Source organism: Argopecten irradians, chromosome 15, assembly GCF_041381155.1.
Source record: "Argopecten irradians isolate NY chromosome 15, Ai_NY, whole genome shotgun sequence".
NCBI lineage: Eukaryota > Metazoa > Mollusca > Bivalvia > Pectinida > Pectinidae > Argopecten > Argopecten irradians.
Genome location: NC_091148.1, coordinates 1,371,697 through 1,391,609, shown reverse-complemented (window position 1 = coordinate 1,391,609; position 19,913 = coordinate 1,371,697). Strand labels below are relative to the sequence as shown.

At 35.9% G+C, this 19,913-nt stretch overlaps 1 protein-coding gene across 1 annotated transcript; it reads left to right on the top strand.

The window, feature by feature from the left end:
- The first annotated feature begins 2,422 nt into the window (after positions 1 to 2,422).
- LOC138309707 (60S ribosomal export protein NMD3-like) lies at positions 2,423 to 19,283 on the top strand. The gene is made up of 15 exons (XM_069250925.1): positions 2,423 to 2,559; positions 2,997 to 3,131; positions 3,544 to 3,640; positions 4,260 to 4,340; positions 4,484 to 4,612; positions 5,603 to 5,693; positions 6,388 to 6,466; positions 6,949 to 7,045; positions 8,750 to 8,867; positions 9,445 to 9,590; positions 10,787 to 10,902; positions 11,133 to 11,205; positions 11,610 to 11,707; positions 16,413 to 16,483; positions 17,167 to 19,283. Exons 1-15 carry the CDS (start codon positions 2,516 to 2,518, stop codon positions 17,301 to 17,303), a joined length of 1,512 nt encoding a protein of 503 aa, XP_069107026.1. The 5' UTR covers positions 2,423 to 2,515; the 3' UTR covers positions 17,304 to 19,283.
- Positions 19,284 to 19,913: the final 630 nt, after the last annotated feature.

Here is a 19,913-nt window from a genome sequence, read left to right as displayed (position 1 = left end):
TTATACACAAGAAAATAAGAAACCAGGTCTGGCACTTTTTGTTAATTTCGAGAAGGCTTTCGATTCGGTCTGGCACTTTTTGTTAATTTCGAGAAGGCTTTTGATTCGGTCTGGTACTTTTTGTTAATTTCGGGAAGGCTTTTGATTCGGTATCATGGAGGTTTATACAAAAAACTTTAGAATATTTTAATTTTGGCCCTAACATACAGAATTGGATCAAAATATTGAATCAGGATTTTAAATTATGCGTTATTCAAAATGGTATTTTTTCAGAATTTTTTAATATAGGAAGAGGATGTAGGCAAGGTGACCCGGCCTCTCCATACCTGTTTATTCTTTGTGCTGAAATTCTTGCTATTATGGTCAGGAAAAATGTAAACATTAAAGGGATAATTATTAAGGACAAAGAAACAAAGTTATTACAGTTTTCTGATGCCACAACTTTCCTTTTAGATGGTTCGGATAGTTCCCTGAGGTCAGTTCTTAATTTATTTGGACAATATGCTAAATATTCGGGTCTAACACCAAATATTGAAAAAAAAACCCAATGTTATGTGCATTGGAAGTAAGATTGATTACACTGAAAGAATCTGTGGGGACTTCAAGTTAAATTGGACAGATTGACCAATGAAGGTCCTAGGAATTATTTTTCATACTAATCTGGATGATATGATTAAACTTAACTACGAGGCAAAAATAAATGAAATAGAGACCTTTCTTCAAAACTGGTCAAAAAGAAGATTAACAATATTTTGGGTCGTATTACAGTTATTAAATCATTAGCTATATCTAAGCTTGTCCATCTCTTTATAAGTCTCCCCAGCCCAGGCCAGATGCCATTAAACTGAATAATGTTATCTTCTCTTACCTTTGGGGAAGCTCAACGGATAGAGTTGCTAGAAAACAGATTATACAATTAAGGGGAGGGAGGACTTATCATGATAAATCTAGAGTACTTTATTGGATGCTGATGGTAAATTTAATACATTGTACATACACAATTTGTTTGCAATTTCCATAACTTCCATCCACCATTTACATTATATAAGGGTTTGAAAAAGGCAATAACTAAAGTTTTTCCTGTCCTTAAAGAAGGTTTGAATACACCTAATGACGTATTGTATCCAAAGTTTATTGATATGATTTTGAAAGATAAACCTGGTAATAGAACTATATACAAAACTTTGGTAAGCTCATGTAAGCCCTCTATCACAAGAAAATATATTTTAAAATGGAATTGTGTCTTTGAACTTGAGAAAGATGATATATGGTGGAGGAAAATAAATAAGGATTACTTTAAGGTCACACAAGATACAAAGTTACAATGGCTGCAGTACAGAATTCTACATCATATATTGCCAACTAATGTATTTTTATATAGAATTAAAGTTTTAGATTCTGTCATGTGCACTTTCTGCAGGGAAGAGAAAGAAACTTTATTACATGTTTTTTATGCGTGTCCTCGAGTAAGAAAAGTATATCACGAGTTAGAATCCTGGATATTAGACTAAAATTTAATCTTTACTTATTTCTGTCATAGCTACAAGTATGTAAATTCCAATGTACCAATAAGAATTGTACATTGTATGTACTGTATTCATTGTTATTGTACTGTGTTGTATTGTATTATTATGCTGAAAACTAATAAAAAAAATTCCCTATGAAATGGCCATTGAATCCTATTAACAAATTTTCTATGAATGACCCCTAGGGGCCTTAGGGGCGGGACCAAAAGGGGTCAAATTAGCTAAAACTTCAAAAATCTTCTTCTGAAATTCTGGAACTGGTAGAATCAAATTCTCTTCATAGATGGAAAGGTCATAAGGTTCTTTACAAAAAATATGAATAATATGACCCTGGGGTCTCAAGTTTCTCCCTGGGGAGGGGGTCAAGTTTACTATAGTTTATGTAGGAAAAATACATTTATGAACATTATTTGTTTAGCTTTCATAGGAAATTAGTGAAACTTGGTTAGAATTGTTAACCTGAAATAGAATTTTAACGTCATATCCATATTGGTCCTGGCCGACGCCCAGGGGCTAGAGGGGCGGGGCTAAAAGGGGTCAAAATGGCTAAAATTTCGTAAATCATCTAAATTCACAGATATGATGGAACCAAATAATTTTCATAGATTAAAAAGTCAAATTTACAAAAATCACTGACTGACTTCAAGGGCCTGGTGGGCAAATATATAGTGTTTATATCAAATTATATGTCTTTGTTTCATTCTGTATCCGAACTCAGGTAACCGTTAAGGCCCATGGGCATCTTGTTTAATTAATAATTTGTATTTTTTAATGAATTAATTAATTTATTTGAAAAAAAGTTTATCTAGTGTCATTCAGAGAGCAGGGTTGATACTATTTTCCGGAATATTATTCCTGCCGACCCTTTTCCTTTTAGAAATATTGACATCATTTCCGGTTATATTTCACAACTTGTCCATGTGGTTTTCCGTCGGGCTACAAATTAAGAGTATTTCGATTCGTGGATGCGAAGCCCACGATTTTGAAAAATGGAATATATGAAGGAAAACCCGACATCGTCAGTAAATCTAATGTAAGTATCATTTGTACAATTACATTCTAAGTTTAATCCAATCTGGCAACAAAATTTCTGACATTAGTGATATGACACGGGTTTGATCAGGCACAACCCTGCATATGGGTAATAGTTATAATTACCCATTTGAGTAACAGTTACCTGTTTGTAGTAATCAATAAGTTACCCAAATGAGTAATTCTGTGAAAAGAAAACACATAATGTTGTTTTAAAAGTCATTATCAAAAAAGGGCGTCATAATATTTAGAATGTCCTACAACTGATCTAAGACTCTATGTTTCTGTGGGTAAAAATTAACAATTTAGATTATAGTAGTCTGCAAAAACTGACCATAATCACAGGCTCAAAATTCTGACTCACTGATCGCCTATTTATGGTCAGCTACATGTACCTACTGCTCTTAAAAATGTATTCATTATATATACTTATTCCAGATTATGTTGCCAATGTGGTACTCAGATCGAGCCAAACCCGACCAACATGTGTGTGGCGTGTCTGCGGACTCAGGTCGACATTACAGAAGGGATACCAAAACAGGGAGTTCTTTACTTCTGTAGAAACTGTGAAAGGTTTGTAGTAAACTAAAAAATATTGACAAATTCCACGACATTAAGTATTTTAAATGATACTGTTGCCTCTTATCTGGGGTGCCTGAAAAAAGTGACCGATTTATTTGATTCCAGAGATTAAAATATTTTGACAATTGTTAGAGGCCATTTGCAAAGAAATATATAATAGGAGTCATTTTTAGCTCACCTGGCCCGATATATACACAATGCAGCCAGGAAAATATCCAATACAGAAATATCAAATTCACAGAATATAGTGTATACAGGCAATAATTCATGCCCAACAAATCGAACCATATGATTTCGATTTCCTGCAGACATAAATATAACAAGGTACGACAGCAGTAACATGCTATGACTGCGTATATTTCCTGGTATTCTGTTTATGAACATTTATGATTGATTTTTGTAGGTATCTCCAGCCCCCAAGCCATTGGGTCACAGCTGCCCTGGAGTCCAGAGAACTTCTGTCTGTTTGTCTGAAGAAATTAAAAAGCGGCCTTAGCAAGGTAGCACACCGTAGAGCTGTCATTGATATAAACTTTTAAGTATCAATATATTGAATAAAAAATATCACGATGTATTGATGTATCGATATATATTGAAATAATGGTGTTGTTGGAAAAGGATAAAACCCGGAACGGTCATTTTTGGTATTACATAATCAGTTTATGAATGAAAAGATGTATGTCACTCGGGAACTCTTGCTGAGTATTTCATATATAATTCACAGTAATTGTGAAAAAATCTTATAGAGTTAACATGATCAGGAACCTTACAAAATATATACAATTAGTATAATGTAAGAAATAATACATAATTTGTTGGCATTTAAAATTCCAATCTTACTTGGTAATAGGCAGGTCATCAAGTACAATTTCGCTCATTGTATTGATTTTAGAAAATAGGAATCAATATCGTATCGGAAGATGAGAATCCTCAATACATCGATATCATTTGTTATGATGACCGTTCTAACACTATGAATAGTGATTTATATCTATATAATGGTTGATCCTTTACATATGCTGCCCAGATTTATGTATCTTTCAGGTCCATTTTAGTGTCATCATATTTTGTGAGTGTTTTTGTGTCAGATTTAAATTCATTGTTCCTCGTCTGTTTCAGGTCCATTTAGTAGACGCCGGGTTTGTGTGGACGGAGCCTCACTCACAGAGGATTAAAATCAAGCTGTCCGTGCAGAAAGAGGTAAAAAAATAATGGTTTAAAAATGGTACAGATTTCTTAAAACACTTTTCTGGATTCTAGACTGACTTCATGAGTGGTGAATATTTACACAATTCATTTCTCCACAGATGTAATGAATATTTACACGATTTATTTCTCCACAGGTGTTGAACAGTGCTGTACTGCAGCAGGTGTTTGTCGTGGAGTTTGTTGTCAATAACCAGATGTGTGATGATTGTCATCGTGTTGAAGCCAAAGATTTCTGGAGGGCGGTGGTTCAGCTAAGACAAAGGGTAAAACATAATTACTCATATTTGTGTAATCTGATTATATTTTTGTGTAAAATCCTGAGATTCACCATAACTAGCGTCTCTTAGCCTATAAGGTCCCCTTCCCTCTATAGGGGGACCCCTTATAACTTACATTTTCATTACCTAATAAGCAACCCCCTTTGTTATATTTTTTAAGCACCCTGGGCCCTAATTATGATGAATTGGTTAATTAGTACACTGCAGTGTACTGATTATTTATTTAAATCACATTGCTGTTTTTTATTGTAAAATTTTGAGAATTATCCACATATTTATATATTTTGTAATTGTGATAACTAGGTATAATGTAATATGTTGGGACATCTTAACCACTCAGTCACCGCGGCCTATATAAGCTATTGTAATATGTCGGGACATCGTAACCACTCTGCCACCGCGGCCCATAAAAGCTATTGTAATATGTTGGGACATCTTAACCACTCAGCCACCACGGCCCATAAAAACTATTGTAATATGTCGGGACATCTTAACCACTCAGCCACCACGGCCCATAAAAACTATTGTAATATGTTGGGACATCTTAACCACTCGGCCACCACGGCCCATAAAAACTATTGTAATATGTTGGGACATCTTAACCACTCGGCCACCAACGGCCCATAAAAGCTATTGTAATATGTTGGGACATCTTAACCACTCAGCCACCACGGCCCATAAAAGCTATTGTAATATGTTGGGACATCTTAACCACTCAGCCACCACGGCCCATAAAAGCTATTGTAATATGTTGGGACATCTTAACCACTCAGCCACCACGGCCCATAAAAGCTATTGTAATATGTTGGGACATCTTAACCACTCAGCCACCACGGCCCATAAAGCTATGTATAGTGTAATATGATACAGCAATTGTATGTGAACCTGGTAACATTTAAGTATATTTTATGGTATATTTTGAAAACAGGCCCCAAGGAAAACTTGTTATTATTTGTTATTTTGATTCTTTTACAGACAGACCACAAGAAGACATTTTACTATCTGGAGCAGCTGATCCTGAAACATAAGGCACACGTCAACACAGTGAACATCAAACCTCTCCATGGTACGGAAATTTCAATAGATGGAATCATGGTCGTCCCGGAGTATTGATCAAGGGTTGACTTTGGAAACCTGGACATATATTAGTAGTGTATCTGGTGTGACGACTAAAATGTTTCTTACTAAAGGAAGGGTATCATTTATAGGGTCACTCAGTAATAAGCAAAATATTTTGCATGACGATAGGGTAACCTTGGTCAGCTGCATATTGCATGCTATTCAGAACATCATTATTTTCCTGGGCTCATGGTAATATTTAAGGGGTCTTGACATGACCTGGTTAAGATGATTATACTCGAGGGTCACATGGGCTGGGTGACGGGGATACAATAGGTAATATTCAATCAATGGTATTTATATCAATTAATTTTAATACATCGATACATTTGGCAATCACTCCTGTGTATAACTACCACCTTTGTATACCAACCACCTGTCTATAACAACCACCTGTCTATAACAACCACCTGTCTATAACAACCACCTGTCTATAACAACCACCTGTCTATAACAACCACCTCTCTATAACAACTACCTGATATAACTACCACCTGTGTATACCTACCACCTCTCTATAACAACATCCTGTCTATAACAACCACCTGTCTAAAACAACCACCTGCCTAAAGCAACATCTGTCTATAACAATTACTGGCTTTAATAACGGCCTGTGTTTATCTTTATATTTGTTATCATAGAGGGACTGGACTTCTACTATGCCCATAAAAATGATGCCAGGAAGCTGGTAGATTTCCTGGAGACGGTGGTACCCTGCAAGTAAGTTTATAGTAATTCTATATATATTATAGAAATATCATAGACAGTTTGTATTCATTCATATTCAAAAGGATGAATTGAGGTTGAATTTTCATTAAGGTTTTCATTGCATGTATATGTATATTAGTTTTCCTCTCGGCTTTTCCATTTGTGTCCGTTTCTCCATCCGTCTATTCACCATATATTTGTTTCATGGCGTTATTCCCTCGTTAATTATCACAACATTCCTCGTCCTTATGTGAATAAAGAACTAATTAACATGTAGATATGAACAAAGGATTTTGTAACTTTCATAACTATCTGGATAAGGGCACTTGCTATTTTTAGAATCACATTATGGGCACCTAAACAGTGTTTGATAAACATATATATGTTTACTATAAATGTTCATCTGGCTGTTAATATTTATGGTAAAGTAATAACATTTGGGTTAAGGGGACTGTAAAGCTAATGTTTACAGAGTTATTGCCCTTGTTTTTCAGACACAATGTTGCACAGGAGCTTGTAACTCATGACCCCCACAACAACACCTACACCTACAAACACACATTCTCTGTGTCTATTGTACCCATATGTAAGGTAAGTGTGTCGCCTACACACACACATTCTCTGTGTCTATTGTACCCATATGTAAGGTAAGTGTGTCACCTTCTCTGTGTCTATTGTACCCATATGTAAGGTAAGTGTGTCACCTACACACACACATTCTCTGTGTCTATTGTACCCATATGTAAGGTAAGTGTGTCACCTACACACACACATTCTCTGTGTCTATTGTACCCATATGTAAGGTAAGTGTGTCACCTACACACACACATTCTCTGTGTCTATTGTACCCATATGTAAGGTAAGTGTGTCACCTACACACACACATTATCTGTGTCTATTGTACCCATATGTAAGGTAAGTGTGTCACCTACACACACATTCTCTGTGTCTATTGTACCCATATGTAAGGTAAGTGTGTCACCTACACACACATTATCTGTGTCTATTGTACCCATATGTAAGGTAAGTGTGTCACCTACACACACACATTCTTTGTGTCTATTGTACCCATATGTAAGGTAAGTGTGTCACCTACACACACATTCTCTGTGTCTATTGTACCCATATGTAAGGTAAGTGTGTCACCTACACACACATTCTCTGTGTCTATTGTACCCATACGTAAGGTAAGTGTGTCACCTACACACACATTCTCTGTGTCTATTGTACCCATATGTAAGGTAAGTGTGTCACCTACACACACACATTCTCTGTGTCTATTGTACCCATACGTAAGGTAAGTGTGTCACCTACACACACACATTCTCTGTGTGTTGTACCCATATGTAAGGTAAGTGTGTCACCTACACACACATTCTCTGTGTCTATTGTACCCATATGTAAGGTAAGTGTGTCACCTACACACACATTCTCTGTGTGTTGTACCCATATATAAGGTAAGTGTGTCACCTACACACACACATTCTCTGTGTGTTGTACCCATACGTAAGGTAAGTGTGTCACCTACACACACATTCTCTGTGTCTATTGTACCCATATGTAAGGTAAGTGTGTCACCTACACACACATTCTCTGTGTCTATTGTACCCATACGTAAGGTAAGTGTGTCACCTACACACACACATTCTCTGTGTGTTGTACCCATATGTAAGGTAAGTGTGTCACCTACACACACACATTATCTGTGTCTATTGTACCCATATGTAAGGTAAGTGTGTCACCTACACACACATTATCTGTGTCTATTGTACCCATATGTAAGGTAAGTGTGTCACCTACACACACACATTCTCTGTGTCTATTGTACCCATATGTAAGGTAAGTGTGTCACCTACACACACACATTCTCTGTGTCTGTTGTACCCATATGTAAGGTAAGTATGTTTAACTGTATTGAAATCGATTACTTTCCATAATTGCATCTTTCAAATCATAAGTAAAGATTTCGATAAAAAAATCAAATGAAAATATTTTCCAGCAATTTTATTTCCATATTTTGTTTGCCCGTTTCTGGATGAAAACTAGTATACTGGTATCTTGCGATGAGTGTCTATAAATGGAATGATTCCAGTTAAAACAGGACTAACTTCCTTCGAGTTATAATAGATTGGTATAGAGAAATAAAATATGTTTGCCGGTATCCGGATAGCAATGTTACAAACGTATGATGTCACAGAAGGGACGTACGGTGTATGTTAATAGGACATTAAACTATTGAAACCAAATCATCTACTATTGTATATAAAGATACATTGAAATATTTTAATTTTCTAGGATAATATCGTGTGTCTGCCACAGAAATTGGCACATTCGCTCGGAAATATCAACCCCATCTGTGTTTGTTATAAAGTCACGCAGGCTGTCCATATCATCGACCCAAACACACTGCAAGGTAGGGCCACTGAATATCTGTATGTACGATTATCTCAATCTGTATGGAAATTAGGATCAGCAAAAGGCTTTCTGAGTACTGACCAGCGTTCAAAATAACGTCTGTCCATCTGCCGGTGACCTGCAACTTTATAGTCAGGCAGACAATTTTCCCATGTAGCTGGTCCTTTGACTGTCAACTTTTGGTCCAGATATATACAAAACAAAACAAAAAAGAACTGTAGAAAGGTGGAAGATCAAACTATAAAACAAATTTTCCTAATATTCTGGTTTCAGTTAACTTTGTTAAGAATGCACGATACTAAACTGGATATGTGAATATATTTTGTTAGTAAAACTTTGCTAGTTATTAGATAAACTACAAGAAAAAATTGTAACGTTGTAAGGACCAGTAACTTTTAGTCAGGACCAGTGACTTTCAGTCTGGACCAGTAACTTTTAGTGTGGACCAGTAACTTTCTGGGTCAGCCTGTCCTACGGACCCTTAAAGGGAACACTGGTACTGACCAGTTAAATTTTCAATTACTAAGAGTTTTCATTCTATAATGAATAGTTTTATCTTCCCTTTGTTTTCACAGTGGCTGAGATCAGTGGAGCTGTTTACTTCCGGTCACCGTTCTCAAATCTGTGCTCATCGAAACAGTTGGTGGAATTCATGGTCATGCAAGTGGACTTTGTACCTGAATGGGAACAGAGTAAACGGAAAGTACCAACATCTAATAAGGTATTATAGATTTTAGTGTATTAACAAATATAATAAGGTATTATAGATTTTAGTGTATTAATATGTAATATTATAAAGGTATTATAGATTTTAGTGTATTAATATATATAATAAGGTATTATAGATTTGTTAATTAATTTATATAATATATATAATAAGGTATTATAGATTTTAGGGTATTAATATATATACCGTATAAGGTATTATAGATTTTAGTGTATTAATATATCTAATAAGGTATTATAAATTTGAATGTATTAACAAATATAATAAGGTAATACACTTTTTAGTGTATTAATATATGTAATAAAGCATACAGATTTTAGTGTATTAGTATAAAATAAAGTATTTTATATTTTAGTGTATTAATATATAATAAGATAATAATAATTATCTAAACAGTTGGTGGAAAGCAACCTATTAGGATAGACACAAATATAAGATAAATGTGCAAGCGTCCATCTATTAGATTTTTAAGGTTGCTGATTTCGCCTATCTCGCACTGTTGCATTGGCGACAATGCGCCATGTGACAATCTCACTGTCACAATGTTCATTGCTGCTCTGTCGCTTGGTGCATTGTTGCGGTGTCGTAGGGCGCATAGTCCACATATTGTTGAAGTTGCATTATTTAGAACAGTGTCATTACAATTCAAGTTGGCAGTTAAACCGGATTAGTTCTTCACATAAGTAAACTTACCTAGTAAACACAGTTAGTAGGTTTTCACAACTCCAGGGTATCATTCATGGTGATTGCTTACCAATCGGGGCTTCGTATCGTCCCTTGGGTCACGGGAAACAGAAACCAATAATCTCCATTAATGGCTATTTCTCATGATCACAATAAGGGAGAGAAAAAACCCATCATTGATATGATGGGATTATCAAAGATATGCTTATTTAGATACATCCATCAATATTACCGACATTCCCTGGCATTTGATCTGCCAATTGAAGATATTTCTAATTTCTATGGAGGCTGATTTCCAAGCAATTCCAACGAAACGGGTAATAAAAACGAAGAGATTGACTGCATTTGCAGGGGATTTCAATTTTATTTGTATAAAATGTGATTTTGTACTCTCCGAGTTCATACTAAGTGGGTTGGACTGTAATAAGATATTATTGATTTTAGTGTATCAGGTAAGGTAGTTATAATAAGGTATTACAAAATTTAAATGATGCTCTATTTAACAGCATGTCCTGGCCGAAGTCTGGGTGACCAGAATGACCAGCTCTGGCCTGAGTGACCAACAACACTATTGCAAGACGTTCCTCGGTCATCTGCTTAACGTAGGAGATGTCGTCCTCGGGTAAGAAAACCACAAATACACCTACAAATTACACAGGTCTAAAATTGTCCTATTATTGGCTATTTGAGATGTTGTCTAGAATTGTCCTATTATTGGCCGGTTGAGATGTTGTCTGGAATTTAACTAAAAGTCCTGGGATTTGTTGAGATGTACACCATTCTAGATTTGACTGTTTTGTATGTTTAATTATAAGATTCCCACATTGCATAATCCCATTTACTTTATTTCAGATTTGATTTCACGAATGCCAACCTAAACAATGCTGAGTTGGAGAAGATCAAGCCAGAAAATATCCCGGATGTGGTGAGTTTCAGTCTTTCTTATACAGTGTGGGTTCCACTGTATGTGCTCAATAGTATCACTGTGACTTAGTTTCTAGAATCCTTATGTAAAGCAGTATTTTAATGCCTAAAATGAAATTATTGGGTCTGAGATATTCAATATGAATGCATTTAAAATGGAAAGCTATATGAAGATCACATGAACAAAAAATTAGTGTTTAAATACAAAATATACTGCAGCTCTAATCTAAGTTATATTTCATGGAAATCAGCTTCATGATTTTGTTATGGGCTACCAAATTTTAGATTTCGAATTCCATTGAGTCTTAAAACTGGAGAGGAAATTTTGTTATGACCTTGACCTCTAAGTCAAAGGTCAATTCAAAAGGTATCCTAAGATGTTGGAAGTCTTTCTTATATTTGTAGGTGCTTGTCAAGAAAGTGTTTGGAGATAAAACTCAAAGGAACAAAAAGAGGCGATGGAAACTCCGGCACATCCAGGAGGACACAGCCACTGATGACAGGTACAGAACCATTTAATAGGCAAACATGTGGTACTTCTAATCTACAGAAAGTTCAGCAAGAATGATTTAATAGGCAAACATGTGGTCCTTCTAATCTACAGAAAGTTCAGCAAGAACGATTTAATAGGCAAACATGTGGTCCTTCTAATCTACAGAAAGTTCAGCAAGAACGATTTAATAGGCAAACATGTGGTCCTTCCAATCTACAGAAAGTTCAGCAAGAACGATTTAATAGGCAAACATGTGGTCCTTCCAATCTACAGAAAGTTCAGCAAGAACGATTTAATAGGCAAACATGTGGTCCTTCCAATTTACAGAACAATTAAATAGGCAAACATGTGGTCCTTCTAATCTACAGAACAATTAAATAGGCAAACATGTGGTCCTTCCAATCTATAGAAAGTTCAGCAAGAACGATTTAATAGGCAAACATGTGGTCCTTCCAATCTACAGAAAGTTCAGCAAGAATGATTTAATAGGCAAACATGTGATCCTTCCAATCTACAGAAAGTTCAGCAAGAACGATTTAATAGGCAAACATGTGGTCCTTCCAATCTACAGAAAGTTCAGCAAGAATGATTTAATAGGCAAACATGGTGGTCCTTCCAATCTACAGAAAGTTCAGCAAGAACGATTTAATAGGCAAACATGTGGTCCTTCCAATCTACAGAAAGTTCAGCAAGAACGATTTAATAGGCAAACATGTGATCCTTCCAGTCTACAGAAAGTTCAGCAAGAATGATTTAATAGGCAAACATGTGGTCCTTCTAATCTACAGAAAGTTCAGCAAGAACGATTTAATAGGCAAACATGTGGTCCTTCCAATCTACAGAAAGTTCAGCAAGAACGATTTAATAGGCAAACATGTGGTCCTTCTAATCTACAGAAAGTTCAGCAAGAATGATTTAATAGGCAAACATGTGGTCCCTCCAATCTACAGAAAGTTCAGCAAGAACGATTTAATAGGCAAACATGTGGTCCCTCCAATCTACAGAAAGTTCAGCAAGAACGATTTAATAGGCAAACATGTGGTCCTTCCAATCTACAGAAAGTTCAGCAAGAACGATTTAATAGGCAAACATGTGGTCCTTCTAATCTACTGTACAGAAAGTTCAGCAAGAACGATTTAATAGGCAAACATGTGGTCCCTCCAATCTACAGAAAGTTCAGCAAGAACGATTTAATAGGCAAACATGTGGTCCTTCCAATCTACAGAAAGTTCAGCAAGAACGATTTAATAGGCAAACATGTGGTCCTTCCAGTCTACAGAAAGTTCAGCAAGAACGATTTAATAGGCAAACATGTGGTCCTTCCAATCTACAGAAAGTTCAGCAAGAACGATTTAATAGGCAAACATGTGGTCCCTCCAATCTACAGAAAGTTCAGCAAGAACGATTTAATAGGCAAACATGTGGTCCTTCCAATCTACAGAAAGTTCAGCAAGAACGATTTAATAGGCAAACATGTGGTCCTTCCAGTCTACAGAAAGTTCAGCAAGTATGATTTAATAGGCAAACATGTGGTCCTTCCAATCTACAGAAAGTTCAGCAAGAACGATTTAATAGGCAAACATGTTGTCCTTCCAATTTATAGAAAGTTCAGCAAGAATGATTTAATAGGCAAACATGTGGTCCTTCCAGTCTACAGAAAGTTCAGCAAGAACAATTAAATAGGCAAACATGTTGTCCTTCCAATCTATAGAAAGTTCAGCAAGAATGATTTAATAGGCAAACATGTGGTCCCTCCAATCTACAGAAAGTTCAGCAAGAACGATTTAATAGGCAAACATGTGGTCCTTCCAATCTACAGAAAGTTCAGCAAGAACGATTTAATAGGCAAACATGTGGTCCTTCCAATCTACAGAAAGTTCAGCAAGAACGATTTAATAGGCAAACATGTGGTCCCTCCAATCTACAGAAAGTTCAGCAAGAACGATTTAATAGGCAAACATGTGGTCCTTCTAATCTACTGTACAGAAAGTTCAGCAAGAACGATTTAATAGGCAAACATGTGGTCCTTCCAATCTACAGAAAGTTCAGCAAGAACGATTTAATAGGCAAACATGTGGTCCTTCCAATCTACAGAACAATTAAATAGGCAAACATGTGGTCCTTCCAATCTACAGAAAGTTCAGCAAGAACGATTTAATAGGCAAACATGTGGTCCTTCTAATCTACAGAAAGTTCAGCAAGAACGATTTAATAGGCAAACATGTGGTCCTTCCAATCTACAGAAAGTTCAGCAAGAACGATTTAATAGGCAAACATGTGGTCCTTCTAATCTACAGAAAGTTCAGCAAGAACGATTTAATAGGCAAACATGTGGTCCTTCTAATCTACAGAAAGTTCAGCAAGAACAATTTAATAGGCAAACATGTGGTCCTTCCAATCTACAGAAAGTTCAGCAAGAACGATTTAATAGGCAAACATGTGGTCCTTCCAGTCTACAGAAAGTTCAGCAAGAACGATTTAATAGGCAAACATGTTGTCCTTCCAATCTATAGAAAGTTCAGCAAGAATGATTTAATAGGCAAACATGTGGTCCTTCCAGTCTACAGAAAGTTCAGCAAGAACAATTTAATAGGCAAACATGTGGTCCCTCCAATCTACAGAAAGTTCAGCAAGAACGATTTAATAGGCAAACATGTGGTCCTTCCAGTCTACAGAAAGTTCAGCAAGAACGATTTAATAGGCAAACATGTGGTCCTTCCAATCTACAGAAAGTTCAGCAAGAACGATTTAATAGCCAAACATGTGGTCCTTCCAATCTACAGAAAGTTCAGCAAGAACGATTTAATAGGCAAACATGTGGTCCTTCCAATCTACAGAAAGTTCAGCAAGAACGATTTAATAGGCAAACATGTGGTCCTTCCAATCTACAGAAAGTTCAGCAAGAACGATTTAATAGGCAAACATGTGGTCCTTCCAATCTACAGAAAGTTCAGCAAGAACGATTTAATAGGCAAACATGTGGTCCCTCCAATCTACAGAAAGTTCAGCAAGAACGATTTAATAGGCAAACATGTGGTCCCTCCAATCTACAGAAAGTTCAGCAAGAACGATTTAATAGGCAAACATGTGGTCCTTCCAATCTACAGAAAGTTCAGCAAGAACGATTTAATAGGCAAACATGTGGTCCTTCCAATCTACAGAAAGTTCAGCAAGAACGATTTAATAGGCAAACATGTGGTCCTTCCAATCTACAGAAAGTTCAGCAAGAACGATTTAATAGGCAAACATGTGGTCCTTCCAATCTACAGAAAGTTCAGCAAGAACGATTTAATAGGCAAACATGTGGTCCTTCCAATCTACAGAAAGTTCAGCAAGAACGATTTAATAGGCAAACATGTGGTCCCTCCAATCTACAGAAAGTTCAGCAAGAACGATTTAATAGGCAAACATGTGATCCTTCCAATCTACAGAAAGTTCAGCAAGAACGATTTAATAGGCAAACATGTGATCCTTCCAATCTACAGAAAGTTCAGCAAGAACGATTTAATAGGCAAACATGTGGTCCCTCCAATCTACAGAAAGTTCAGCAAGAACGATTTAATAGGCAAACATGTGGTCCTTCCAATCTACAGAAAGTTCAGCAAGAACGATTTAATAGGCAAACATGTGGTCCCTCCAATCTACAGAAAGTTCAGCAAGAACGATTTAATAGGCAAACATGTGGTCCCTCCAATCTACAGAAAGTTCAGCAAGAACGATTTAATAGGCAAACATGTGGTCCTTCCAATCTACAGAAAGTTCAGCAAGAACGATTTAATAGGCAAACATGTGATCCTTCCAATCTACAGAAAGTTCAGCAAGAACGATTTAATAGGCAAACATGTGGTCCTTCCAATCTACAGAAAGTTCAGCAAGAACGATTTAATAGGCAAACATGTGGTCCTTCCAATCTACAGAAAGTTCAGCAAGAACAATTTAATAGGCAAACATGTGATCCTTCCAATCTACAGAAAGTTCAGCAAGAACGATTTAATAGGCAAACATGTGGTCCTTCCAATCTACAGAAAGTTCAGCAAGAACGATTTAATAGGCAAACATGTGGTCCTTCCAATCTACAGAAAGTTCAGCAAGAACAATTTAATAGGCAAACATGTGGTCCTTCCAATCTACAGAAAGTTCAGCAAGAACGATTTAATAGGCAAACATGTGGTCCTTCCAATCTACAGAAAGTTCAGCAAGAACGATTTAATAGGCAAACATGTGGTCCTTCCAATCTACAGAACAATTAAATAGGCAAACATGTGGTCCTTCCAATCTACAGAACAATTAAATAGGCAAACATGTGGTCCTTCCAATCTACAGAAAGTTCAGTTTCCATAGTGACCACTGTCATAGGTGTAACTTGGTTCATAGAGCCAAATGTCTAGAATAATGCCAGAATGAAAAAGACATTCATTTGAACAGGAATAGAAAGGATAAGATTCCAATTTAGTCATCTTTTATGGTGATGTACTGAGGCAGCTGATACCATTCTTATGGTGGTTTTTCTCTGGGTACTCTGGCTTCACCTCTATAACCTGCCTCTTTCTTAAATGACCTTTGCCATTGGACATAACTCATGGGACATAACTCCTGAACCTTTAATATAACCGTATTTAAAGAGGATACAAACCTGTTTATCAAAGCTTACCGGTATATTCCACAGGGATCTCATTACCAGCAGGGAAAACAAATGTTTATGTTTCTGATTTCAGGGATTACAATGACTTCTTGGAAGATTTAGAAGAGGACCCTAACTATAGACAGGGAGTAAACATTTACAAAGGTAAAGTACATCTATTTATGTTTCAATTATTAACAAATTGTACACCGTATTCGACCTAATGAGTGCCCAGGGCGCTTAAAAAATTAAGCAAATTAAAGGTGCTTAATTAACAAATTTGGACTTGCCTTTCATAAAATTATTTTTCAAAGTAACCACAAATCAATTTGCAAAAGAAATCCAAGACAGTTTTAATAATTTCAGTCTGTATTTAATTCAAAGTAGGTGAAATTGAAGCCTTAAAAGGGGAGGGGCGATTATAGGGTCAAATACTTTGTGTATGTATAAATTGAGAAACGTTTTGTATTCATGTTTGAGCTTTATAAAAATATTGTTTTATGAAATTATATAATTTTACATATACTAATAAGATGATGATATACCTACAGACTCATGATGAATTAAGCAAACAGAAAATTATACAAATAGTATCTGCAAGTATTTTTTCAATGGTGACCCAGAATTTTAGGAAAATTACTTGAAAAACAAATGTGAAAATTTATTTAAAGTTTATCATTTTATGAAATATAGTTTTGATCCGAGTCTGTACCTCTGCTGAAGTTATACTGATATCAATATATCAATTGGGTTTTGATAAGGGTTAGACTTTTGACACAGTGAATTACAAAACCTCTCCCAGCAAGTTTTTGTTAATTATTTATTAATGTTGAACTATTACATTACAGATGCCAGTAAGATTCCTGTTGATCAGGACGACACGGACGACGAAGGACTTCCACAGATCAGTCTCCAGGAAATGCTTGATGACCTTCATATCGATGAAGATGCCACTGGTGGGGAGGGCGCCGATATGATAGAATAGCATGTCTTGTTAAAGGGAGACAATGTGTTGTTATGTTGAATATAACGGGAGGGAGTTGATGTGATGGAACATCATGTCTTGTTAAAGGGAGACAATGTGTTGTTATGTTGAATATAACAGGAGGGAATTGATGTGATGGAACAGCTTGCTATATTAAATAGGGGAGGGAGTTGTTGTGATATAACAGCATGTCTTGTTAAAGGGAGACAATGTGTTGTTATGTTGAATATAACGGGAGGGAATTGATGTGATGGAACAGCTTGCTATATTAAATAGGGGAGGGAGTTGTTGTGATATAACAGCATGTCTTGTTAAAGGGAGACAATGTGTTGTTATGTTGAATATAACGGGAGGGAATTGATGTGATGGAACAGCTTGCTATATAAATAGGGGAAGGGAGTTGTTGTGATAGAACAGCATATAGGTTGAATAAGGGAGGAAGTTATTGTGATGGAATAGCTTGTTACTTTGAATAAGGGAGGGAGTTAATGTGATGGAATAGCTTGTTACTTTAAGTAAGGGAGGGAGTTAATGTGATGGAACTGCATGTTATGTTGAATAATGGAGGGATAGAGTAAATGTGATGTTACTAAAATTATTTGATATTACAGGTACATGATTGTAGATACTAAAATAATTGAGGGGGAGGGCCGATATGATAGAAGAGCTTTATAGAATTTAAAAAATCAATAGACTAGAGCTGATATAATTGAATGATCGAGAAGAAATTTCAAATTTGAACATATAGAAGCCAGATGATGTGATATATAGCTACACAGAGAGCATGGTTGAGAACTACAGTATACAGTGTACAGTATAATAGGGTACGTATAACAAACCTCTTGGGAATTTGATATACCGTATTCGACCCAATAAGCGCCCGGGGCCTTAACAATATTGGAGAAAAAAAGAAAAAAAATGTGCTTGATAAGACAAAATTATTGCAAACCTATACAGTTTTGGTCTTTATTTATGCCTGTGTAATTGAGGCCTCAAAAGGGGGAAGGACGCTTATAGGACACGGGCGGTTATTAGGTCAAATACGGTAAGTACAGTTTGTTATATGGACTTCTATGATAGAGAATGAAATATTCTACGTCATGACCACATGTGTTTGTTTTTACTGTGTTTTACTATAGGCCTAGGGTAAGGTTAATCTACTGTAGTGTAAGGTTAATCTAGGTATCAAAATGTGGTGATGGTTCTGCTTTACCCAGTCATTTCTAAACATCAATTCACCAGTGTATTAAACTATTTTCCTTCCATTGTTTGATAACAACAGTGCCATTGTTTTTGTCCATGAATCACCTCTGTACAATTCCATTTATTTATTAGTAATACCTAAGTATTTTTCGAGAGATGTGGAAAAAATAGACTTTGCTTGTACATTGGTCGCACCAGATCATCATATCATCATCCACAGATAAATCAACTACACTGTCTTAATTTGGAAATTTTTGGACATAAGTTGTGTATTTCATTTAGAATATACCATATCGGACCCAGTAAACACACAGAAAAATTGAAGGGGGGCTTACATAATTCACAGGGTCAAAGTTCGACCCAGGGGTTACTGAAAGTAAACCTTCACTCAAATCATGAAATAAATTATAACATGTATACTTTTGCATGAATAATTTATAAAAGATTTATATTCAAGGTATAGAGTGAATGAAGGACCCAGGCTTCATGGGAAAAATTGGAGGGTTGTTAAAAGGAACAGTGCTTATTGGGTGAAATACAGTATTAAAGGTTTTGTTTATGTACATTGAGTGATTTTACTATTTCTGTGACCCAAACTTTGTGCTTACATGTAATTGATTGTAATACCCTGTTCCGGTTTGTTGAAGCTTTTCTCCTTATTAAGCTTTTTCTTGTATTTCAGAATAATATTTTGATATTGATTATAAAATTGACTTTTTATATCAAATATGATATATAAATATTTAATTTGAATAATAATAAAATTGATTGACAATGTATCTTTTTTGTGTTTTTCATACAACAGTGGAATCTAGCTGATAATGCAAGTTTAAAGGTATTCAATTGAAATTAAAAAAAAATTATATCAGATTCTGTAAACAAGAATGTTAGTGGGACATATCCCTATCATGTGCAGCCATTTTGTTTCTCTCTATATCCATTGATCTGGACATATTTCGTATCTAGCTGACAAAATTGTTCAATAAAACAGTGTCAAGTCAGTGCAATGTTTATTTTCAGTTTGTTGATATGCTGTCTGGTGTATCTGAGGCCAGCTAAGTTTAGAATGAACTTGTATGTTGATTTGGTCAGTCAGAGTAAGGTATCCATGCAGAGTAACAGAAAAATGGCTACATCACATCACTTCCCTGGCTATGACTGTCATAACGTGTCGAGGGCAGGGCCCGAACCAATTGAGTGCGGTCATCCATCCAGGAAATTATGGATCGTAATATCAGTGTCAGTATCTTTGCATCATATAGTGAAACAATGCCGAGCACAACCTGCTCTTGGATGGGTGACAGCTCTATGGGTTATGGGCCTGGCCCCGGTACGATACAACATTTATATCAGAAATATGAAAATAGTCACCATGTGTCTTTATTATTGAACTTGTTTCATCAGTCA

What these genes read in the sequence shown, in the direction of transcription:
- LOC138309707 (XM_069250925.1), top strand. Translation starts at nt 2,516, where the DNA reads ATGGAATATATGAAGGAAAACCCGACATCGTCAGTAAATCTAAT. An exon ending in ACATCGTCAGTAAATCTAAT is followed by an intron (nt 2,560 to 2,996) that starts GTAAGTATCATT and finishes TACTTATTCCAG; the next exon opens with ATTATGTTGCCAATGTGGTA. An exon ending in GGGAGTAAACATTTACAAAG is followed by an intron (nt 16,484 to 17,166) that starts GTAAAGTACATC and finishes ATTACATTACAG; the next exon opens with ATGCCAGTAAGATTCCTGTT.